Genomic DNA, 10,554 nt, shown 5'->3' on the forward strand with positions numbered 1-10,554 from the left:
CTATTTTTAGTAAAATGGTGGCAGCACATTTTTGGCAATATTTAGTAACTTTTGAAGGAACTTCCTAAACTTGAGAAATCTGAGGATTTTCTCAAGGAATGCAGAAAATCACGTGTAAGCCCTGAACCACAGGGAAGACAGCAAGCATTACAGATACACTGTACTGCTTAGTGTATCTGCAAGCCCAACACTGGGACTTTTAGTTATGATCTCTAGAAGTGAAGCCACGCAGAGCTACATTTTAAAAGTGGTTCAGTTAGTTCCCCAAGCACCTTTAGTTTCAAATGAGTCCAGGGACCTTTACCTTTACTTTCCACTTCTCCTTCCTCTTTTTCTTCTAAACTGCAATCAAGCTAGTTAGTAAGGTTGGAGGCAAAAAAACCCCCCAAAAACACAAGAGAGAGAGAGAATGATGCTCAAAATCAGTGCAGCAGAGGAATTTCCCAAAATGCCTCCACTGTTACAGCCTTGCTGTCTGGTAAAAGCTTGACTGTTCCAAACAGCACGGTCCCAGTCTGCCATGCAGCCTTAAAAATGTGTGGCCTCAGGGTGCGCTGGTGGCACTGTGGTTAAGACACATTTCACATAGCTGCAACCTGCTGGTTTAATTCCTTTATTGCATATAATAGCCCTCTGTCTCCCTCCCCCATTCTGTATCTGCTTCACTACTGTACACCATCTAAAAATGTTAAAATGCCCTAACCTGCTCGCCCACAAGAGAAAAAAAAAAGGAAAAGGAAATCAGCACTCTTTAAGCCGAGGCGTAGACACGCCTGAAGACACCACAAGGGTGGCCTTTCTCAGACTTTCTAAAACTCTCCAGAGAACACTGTAAAGCTCTTCATGATGAACAAACTGAGTTTTGCTTTAAATCAAAACAATGAGAATATTTTAAAATGCAGGTCCTCGTCGCATTAATAAATGTCACGTATAGCCTGTGGCTGATTATAATGAACGAGGTACTGAATGGGCTGCAGTTTTAATACTTTTGAACTCATGTGTGACATAGAGAGACACAGATACACCAAGCATACACCAAGCCTCATAAAAAAGATCTCTCTCTCTCACACACGCACATAGACACACACACACTACACAGGGCTGTAAATGGGTGTGACAGACTGAACAGCTAGGCAGTGAAAGAATTAGGCTAAAACTACTTCATGTTAACCTCAAACACAGAAACCCACCATGAATACATATGCAGACGCCTGCCTCTCCAGGTAAGTGTTCTCTTCCAGCTGTCCCCTGACTATATTTATCAATTTAACCCTTTCCGTGCCTCTTTTTTTCTTTTGAATAATTTCTCTTACCTGTCATAGAAATGTCGATGAGCCCCAGAAAGTGCATCAGTTTGAGGGAACTGCAGACCACCAGGAGGATACCCACAGTCTGCAGCCCCTCCACCTCCCACTTGTCTTGGAAGAACAGATGCATCCTTCCCCCTTCCTCTCCCTCTTTTCCTATCACCAAAAATCTTTCTCTTGCCTAGGGGCAACCGTGCCCCCCTCCCTCAGTTTCCAGCCCAGAATGCAATGTCTTTGTCTTCAGCCTCTCAGTCTCCAGCTATATCCCGGCGTTCAGCCATCCTAACTCCGCACAGCTCCCCACCCGCTGTCTTCACTGAAGGTAGATTGTTATTCTCCTCGTTTCTTCTTCGAGAGTGGTAAGTGCGTGGCAGCAGGAATTTCGACTTGCTACTCCACCCCCACCTCCTCTGAGGCTGTCAAAGGTGGTTTAAGTTCCAGGTGAACTTCGGACAATGCACTGTGTATGTCCTGGCAGGTTGGTGGCAATTGTTTTCTGACTCTCTCTGGTTTTCTTGCTGCTGACTCAAACTCTCTGTTCTTTCTGCCTGTCCTCCCTCTCTTTCTTGCCTTACCTCCGTCACTCTCCTACTGCTGTGTCCCTCCCCATGTTTAATTGGGTCAGTGATGGAAGTGAAGGGAGGAAAGAGGGGGATGAGAAATTGAGGCGGGGGAAGGATAGAGTAGTACTACTTGTAGGTAAAGAGGGGAAACAGAGAGGGGGAGACATGCGAGAGACAGATGAGAAGAATGAATGGAGAGATGAGAGGGGAAGATAAAGGAGGGGCGAGAAGGAATGGTCAAAGACAAATAACGATAAGAATAGCAAATGCAAAAAAAAAAAAAAACCCAAAACAAATAATCACTCCAAAAGAGGCAGCTATGGGAAATGGAAGGATAAATTTAGGCAGAGAAGAAGCAGGAAAAGACTTAACATAAGGGAGGGGAAAAACTGCGATGACAGAGTGGCAAAGCATCTGACCCAGCAACGACTGTGGACAAACTCACAGATGTGACAATCTCCCCTGAGTATAAAGTCAACACACAAACACACAGCCTGGAGGTGAAATCTGGCTATCAAATATTGCATTTGAACTCCAGCGCAGCGTGGAACATTTCAGCTGGAATGAGATCTATTGCTGTCACATCTGGCACACTGACATCCAAGCACAGACAGACACACTGAAAAAAACCCAAAAAAACAACACCCTCCCCCTAGAAAATAATGGATTTAATGTACCAGAGTGGATAGGAAACTGATTTAGACACTTAACCTTTCAACAAGGTGCACAAGGCATGAGTGAGTACAACAGGTAATAAAGTTATGAGCCTTCTAAAGCACAGTGTATAATGGATACATGATCAAGGAAATTATATTTCTAAGTGGAATTGAGATATCCCAGCTGAACCGATATTGGATCCAGTCATGACCTTATTACTATAAGTGGATCTGTTATTGGCGAGATGCGGCCAATCCACACTAAAGTCATTTTCTTCGTTTGTCAGTGCAAAAATTGACTGTCTGTAGTGCTAAACCTGAAATTAAGTAACAACTACAACTGATTACTGTGAGTGGTGGTAACAAGAACGACGTACTGAGGCATAAGAATTGCAAAAAGTCCTCCAAATGAAATGACAAAATATGTAATTGATAATCTTGTTCCACAACAATGCATTTCTACATTTTCTAATAAACAGCTCCTGTCAGCAGGGCAACATTATTATTTGTTTTCTTATTTCAGTAACAAATAACTGCCGCAAATTTTTTTTTTCTAAACTGCTACATGGTTCAGATGTTAAGAGGAAAAGTGCAATATATATTTAAATACAATAACTGCTAACAGATATAGAAGGCTCATGGTCATGGCTAGGGAGGAAGCAATATTAAGTTTTTACAGGAAACGGATGAGAACAATGGTCTTGTGATAGCATGAACCCAATCTCAATGTCCACACTCAAAGACTTGCAGACTTTGAAGTTCGTTACAGCTAAATCTGTGAGGCTTTAGGGCTATCCCACTGTCAAACAGTCAGGTGCACAAGGGCTCTTTGGCAAACATTTTGAGTCCTGTTTGCATACTGCATTTGTGCAGACTGTGCCTTTTCCAAGTTCATTGTGATTTCGCTTTAAACACACTGTTGCAGAAAGAAAGAAGAAAAGCAAAGTTTATGCATAAATCTTTTTTTATTTTTCTTCTTCTTTTTTTTTTTTTACATTTTTATTGATGATGAAGTTTGAAAAAACTGATAAATTATTTAAAATACAGTCTTCTTTCCACTCTGCAAGGTAGGAGACAGGAAGATTTCAAATGACAGTTAAAGTACAGAGTTGGTAACTTGCGTTTCTTTGCCAAGGCAGGCAAGTGTTTTGGGAAAGTAATGTCGTCTACTTACTAATCCATTCAGTAGTGCTATACAAAAAGGCAACCGAGTTCATGTTCAGTGTCAGAAACTGGGCAATCACTGTCAACTAATGTTTCCATTATTCTAAAGCAGACATTTAATTTGTGATGTCAAGCAAGGAACAAGTGTTCATTAAAATAAATGTCTTCACAGGTGCTGTTCTATAAACAATCTACATAACGCATTGTACGCTCACTAGATACGTCATTAGGTGCATCTGTTCAACTACTTTAAAATGGAAATATCTGATCAGCCAGTGACATGATAGCAATTCAGCGCATTTAGGCACATAGATATGGTCAAGACGGCCTGCTGAAGTTCAAACTGCCCATCGGAGTGAGGAAGATTTAACCGACTTTGAAAGTGGCATTGTTATTTGTCCCAGATGGACTGATCTGAGCTGTGTACTGGGATTTTACCACACAAACACCTCTAGGGTTTACAACAGGGATATCAAACTCATTTTACACTGAAGGGCACATATAGCCCACTTTGATCTTAAGTGGGGTGGTGGTGAGTGAAACTCACCTTTCAGTCTTCACCTACACATTTAATCCCTGAGATATCTTAATATAAGATAAAGAAGGGTAATCTTGACACCACATCTCAGGTTTTCTACATCATAAATGTGTAAATTGAGAGAAAATCAGCAGGAAAAGCTGCAAAACTTCTAAAAAATAAAGTTAAAAAATGTATGCCCGCTTTCATATTTTCCAAAGCCGTCCAGTGGGAGTCGTTGCCAGGCCAATTCTTGCCCACAGGCCTTATGTTTGAAACGCTGGTTTAGACAGAATTGTCAAAAAAAAAGAAAAAAGAGTAGATATCTACAAATGCCTTGTTGATACCAGAGGTTAGAGGAAAATGACCAGACTGCTTCAAGCTGACAGGAAGGTAAAGTAACTCAAATAACCATTTGTTACAACCAAGCAGAGCAGAAGAGTGAGAGAGAATGCAGAAGAGCATCTCTGAAGACTTAACACACTGAACCTTGAAGTAGATGGGCTACAGCAGCAGAAGACTACACCACGTACTACTATTGTCAGCTAAGAAAAAAAACTGAGACTCATCAAAATTGGACAACAGATGGCTGGAAAAACATCGTCATGTGGTGACTCTTGGTTTCTGCTGTAACATTCAGATGGTTGGATCAAAATTTGGTGTAAACAACAAGAAAGTATAAATCCAGCCTGCCTTGTATTAATGGTACAGGCTGCTGCTGCTGCTGCTGGTGTAATGATGTGAGGGATATCTTCTTGCCACACTTTGGGTGCCTTAGTTGCAACATAATTCCCTACCTGAGTATTGTCGCTGACAACCCTTTATAGCCACAGTGTAACCATCTCCTAATAGGTGCTGCAGCAGTCAAGAATTTCAAATCATCTCAAACTGGTTTCTTGAACAACAGCGAGTTCACTGGACTCACATGACCTCCACAGTCACCAGATCTCCATCCAACAGATCATCTTTGAGATGTGATGAACGGGAGATTCACAACATGGACGTGCAGTTGATAAATCTGCAGCAACTGTGTGATGCTGTCATGTCAATAAGGAACAGAATCTCTGAGGCATGTTTCCAGCACCTTACTGAATCTATGCCATGAAGAATTAGAGCAGTTATGACGACAAATGGGGATCCAGCTCAGTGCTAGTAATGTTTAGGTAATGAAGGGGCTGGTGAGTGTATTAACTTAAATAGAATACGCAACATAACTTTCTAAATACTGTGATATATTCAGGCCAAACTCTCAAATACAGTCAGAGTCAAATCAAGGATAAAAGTGCTACAGCTCAAGGCTGGTCATACCTATCTGTCATTATCTCTTACCTAAAGCATTATTATCCCTGTCATATACCAAGATGTTGCTTCTCTCCTCAATATTTGTTCAAACATGACGGCTCTGTGAGTCCAGGAATATTCTAAGGCACTCACTTTTGATCTTACTGTTGCAGTTGCTTCTAATAATGGTAACAAAGTTTAGCTTGCTTCACTGTTGCACTGTTTGTATCCCCGTACGCACTGATTTGGTGACTTGTAAATCAAAATATGTCTAGACATCCAGGTAACTGTAAAATCAGAGTGGGCTAAATTTGGTTGAGAAGTGAGGTTTTTTGTAGACATCTGAAATGAATGCAGCACATCCTTTGTTTCAACGGCTTTTCACATTATATGTTTTCATGTAGTGCAGAAAAAAAATGATTATGCCTTTATAATAAAAGTTATACAGAATTCAAACAGGAGTTTGCATTTACTAAGCCAGGCAAAAGATAGGGAAAAACTGGGAAAAAATCTAATTAAAGAGCAGAAGTAAAACCAACTGGGTTGAGTGATTGATGAGTGATTTCAAAAGAAAATAAAACGTAAGCAAACAGAACCACCTAACAGCAACGGCAACAAACAAGTAAGACTTCTCTGTGAATCATTTTTAGTTTTAAACTTTTAAAGTACATTTAAATGACAAATTCACACTTTACATGACAATGCCAGGAGACACTGCAATTGTTTCTTGTCAATGACGGCCCTTAGCGACCAATTACCAACTGACGCTGCCATCTCTCGAGCCAGGCCATTACTGCGGCTTAAAACAGAATGGCTTTCACAACTTATCTAACAAGCTGCAACTACAATGGCTGGAAATGAAGCAAACTGTTAATTTTAATGAATTTTCACTTTCAGTTTGACACTGCCTCCACTCTAGCTGTAAATTTGGGAAGAGATTTCATCTCCCAAAACCATTTTCTTGGGTCCAACATAGACACCTGAATCACAGCTCTTTTTTCAGTTGATACTCATCCTCTGTAATTACAAAAATCTGGTTTTAAGAAAGGCTCAGAGCAAGAAAAAAAAATTAAAAATTAGACTACTTTTTCCATCTTCTTCGTATTACTCCTCCTTGGGTCCTTGTATTGCCTATTCATTAATCCTCCCACAACGCTCGGTGGCCCGATCATTTTTCAACTGAGAAGCTGTTTCATGTCACCGTAGAAGATGAATCAGTTACTTTGGTGAAGTGAAGGGGGTTAAATGGGCTGGACCCGGGGAAATGCTTGTACTGATTTTGAAAATCATTTTACTAAGCTTTCAGGAGGCTTTAAGGTTTGAATGTGTCTCAGATGGAGAATGACTGAAAGCAATGATTGACAGTTCACTTGCCTGCTGCTATTCCCTGGCCCCTAAACACATCATGTCAGTGATACTCCCACCACCACCGCCAATACTCATGTATCGATGCTCCAGGAGTTATGCTTTGAGAACGTCTGGATGCAAATTTGACTAGAATTTGATATCTGTCCATGTCACAGAGTAGCTAGAGGAGCCAATATTATCTTTGATGGGGTTATTTTATTTATATTAAATATATTCAGGATGAGGTGGAAAGTTGGATTTATATATACTTACAACATACTAATCTCCAAATCAGTCACACTGTGAAGCTTCTCTGTATTTAAAAGTTTGGTAAACAACAAAATCCTGATTAAGCTCCTCATACAATAATTGTCACTTCATTTTTAATCAGCTGAGGTCTTTGCAGTGGGTGTCCAACAGAGTGTTTCTGTTTGCTTGGAATCTGACAGTCTGTGTGATATAATTAGCAGGGTAGTGGTTATCTGAGATAGTGCTCCTTTTTTTTATCCCCATCTTAACCATCCATCCCGTCTGAAGGTGTTTAAAGGGCAGTTTGAGAAATCACAGATGAAAGGGTTTTGGGGTTTGTTTGTTTTTTTGCCTAAATTGTTTATGTGTCATACAAACGAGAAGGTGGCAGCTCTAATGCATCCCGAGGGATATAATGACAAACATTTACTTGGGAGAATTTTAATCTACAATAAATGGTGACACCCTCACACATGCGTGCACACGTAGACTATAATAAAATGTTGGGTTAATCAGTCTTACTTGATTAGCCTCTGTGAGGCATAGTTTGCCCGAGGCCAGACACACCAAGTAATTGAAATACCTCCATATTTAGACGTCTACCTGGGCAATTATTCCTCTCAAAACTGATTAAAATGTCTAAGAGAGTGCAAAGGGGGGGGGGGGGGTGTAATATGTGTGTGCGAAAGCGTGCAGCGAAGGAGACACAGAGGAGGTCATTGACAAATGGTGCTCAAAATTGGCTAGTGTGTTTCCAATTAGATAAGTGAAATAAGAGATCCATTTGCATAGATCATTAGCTTTTGAGGATATTTTTAATACGGCGATGGGGGACAAAAACAGTTTCTACTGAAGCCGAGTCCTTTCAGTATAAACTACAGAGACCAGCTAATGAACAGTTTTCTTTAGAAAGTGCACACAACCCGGTGACACAGACGGATCAAAAATGTTGTCTGTTTGGAGGAAATGAGATGTACTAATTTATGTTTTTGGGAGACATCGGCAGCATCCGAATGCTAAGTTTGGGAGTCTCTCTCTTTTACTCGTGTGACATTTAATGATAGGGACTAAAGTTAGGATCAACCAGAAAAGCTAGATCTGTTACAGTTTATATTTAACAAATACATGATGAAAGTGCCAAAAACTACTGGAAGGATATCATTAATCTTAGTTGTTAAATGATCGTGTGTAGGTTAAAAAAAAAGTAGCTGATCTGTTTACAGCTCATTAAATCAAATGTGTTTAAGGTCTTTAAGGCACAAAATTGACCATTTTAAATTTTGACAAACTTTAGATTGAAGCGATTAAGCAGCACACCTGTAGAGGGCAGTGCAAGGTAAGACATGCAACTAGCAAAACAGCAGTCAACAATGCTGTTCAACTCTTGGCATGCTCTTTCCTTGTTACTGTCCTTGATTTAATCCAGCTGCAGGGAGCAGTTTGAGAGAAATGAAAGATCACAAGCTATTAATGATTTCCAATGCCATCTCTCTCCCTCACAAGCGCGCATTCCCTGCAAGATCCGCGGTTGATATTATGGCATTGTCTAAGATCAAAGCAGCAGCAGACCAAACAGCATTAAAGTTGTACTTTGAACCTTCTGACACGCAGCTTTCATGCCTTTTTCTAATGCATCCTGTGTTTGTGAGTGGTGTAAAGCAGTCAATCTAAATTGGGTTTGCATCACTGACAACAATCCTCTAAACCTATTTCTATCAAGTCATGAAACCTCTGCTCTGCCTTTTCCTGCCAGGAGCCAAATCAGGAAAACATCCTGTGGGTCGATACAACAGAAAAAAAAGGGGGAAAAAAACTTTATCAGCTAAGAGGGTTGGAATCTCAGCACTCCGAAGGTTTGGTTTCAGCTGTGGAAAGATTTGTTTCTAAAACAACCACTAAAACAACTCTTAAGTTTAAATTAGTGCCACAGCAACTATATTACGGAGCAAACCAACTACTTTCTCAGCCAAACAACACATTACTATGCTGGAACACAAGACAGTGAAACATGTACTTTGAGGACAGCTCAGCCAGCGTGCAGCAACTTACAGGAAAGTTATCCCAAATGCTTACTGGTATCCTGCCATGAATAAAGATCAAATTGGCAGTTAAATCAATGGCAGAACGACAGCAGCCTGTAGCCTTATTCTGTTGTTGTAGGACAGGGTAAACAATAGTCACTGTCTGTCCAACACAAATGATTTATACTCGTGAATCCTGCTGCCAGGTTTCTGTGGCCTTGTTAATACTGTAATGTAAGAATCATGAGAATCAGAGAAATTTTTAAAAAGATAAGAATAAATAGAGAGCTGCACCATCAGGCAGCGCTTTCAGTCTTTACTCCAATTTACATTCAGCCCATTGGGGTCAAAACCAAGCAAGACACAGTAATAAAACTACAGATGTGTGGCTGAGACCTGAATTATTCACGACCATTTGCCCTGATGGTTACCTCTTATATTCTAATACATGAAAGGAAAGTGCAGCTTTACCACAAGTAATGTCTGCGGCCTAATTAAGTAGTTTTAGGAGTAATTGTTCTTACCATAACCACAGCTTACTGTCTTCTATCCCAGCATAACCATTGCCATCTCAGAAAACTATGTCTTATATTTTAACAGCGCCTGTGTTCGCCTGCTATATGGGTTCTCATACCAAAGAGCAGGGATGTCAAATTCCTTTTAAGGTGGGCCACATACAGCCTATCTTGATCTTGAGTGGGCCAGACTGTGGAAAATTCCATTTCCCATTCAGTTCCAGGTGCATTTGCAGTTTTTGTGAGTTCTTATTTTATTTATTTATTTTAGTGTGGACACATTGGAAAGAAAACTGAAATTTCTAGAGTAAATGGTTAAAAAAGGGAACTTTTCTATAATTAAATTGTTTAGCTCTCACTTCATTAGTTTGGTGAGTATGAATGGCCATGGGGGAGGTCTTTATCCCTAGTGCAAGCTTTAAAATGTATGAAAATACAGTTAAAAGTAAAGATTTTATAGCCACCATAAGACTTTTCAAAGATGTCCACTGGGCTGGATTGGAGTCTTTGCTGGAACATTTCTGCCCCCCAGGCCTTATGTTTGACATCCTTGCCATAAAGCAAGATACAGTCTATTCAGCTGCTGCTTATCAGCTGGCTCAAGGTAGCTCCAAAGAGGATCATCATTTTGTATTTTGATTCAAAACAAAAACCAGGTTTAGTCTGTCTGACAGATCTGCTACAGCGGGGTGGGTGAATATTTCATCAAATATTGCTGGTTTCTTTTGTGCCTGATAAACTGCTGAAGCAACTCAGAAAAATCAAATTCATCTTGAAAACAGCACAGCCGAACATTAACGGGTTAAGCTGCTTGGCGTAAAATGGTCTTCAAATATGAAGCTAAGCCGCGCTAATGCAAATCTTTCAAATTACAAAAAAATGACAGATTTTTTTTCAAGGTTAGGTTTGTGTGTGTGTGTGTGTGTGTGTGTGT

The 10,554-nt window shown here is 40.2% G+C and overlaps 1 protein-coding gene across 5 annotated transcripts in view; it reads right to left on the minus strand.

Moving 5' to 3' along the window:
- LOC102196289 (Kv channel-interacting protein 2) overlaps nt 1-10,554 on the minus strand; it is a 107,159-nt gene that overhangs the window by 7,892 nt on the left and 88,713 nt on the right. Inside the window, exon 1 of one of the 5 annotated variants that reach the window (XM_005743856.2) lies at nt 1,314-1,598. The exons of the other annotated variants lie outside the window; for them this stretch is intronic. Within the exon in view, the coding sequence (XP_005743913.1) occupies nt 1,314-1,437 (124 nt within the window). The 5' untranslated portion in view covers nt 1,438-1,598. Of the gene's footprint in view, nt 1-1,313; nt 1,599-10,554 lie in introns of those variants that run through there. 5 annotated transcript variants of the gene reach the window in all.

This window comes from Pundamilia nyererei, unplaced genomic scaffold (genome assembly GCF_000239375.1).
Source record: "Pundamilia nyererei isolate P.nyererei 1_Seehausen unplaced genomic scaffold, PunNye1.0 scaffold00136, whole genome shotgun sequence".
In the NCBI taxonomy this organism is placed as follows: Eukaryota; Metazoa; Chordata; class Actinopteri; order Cichliformes; family Cichlidae; genus Pundamilia; species Pundamilia nyererei.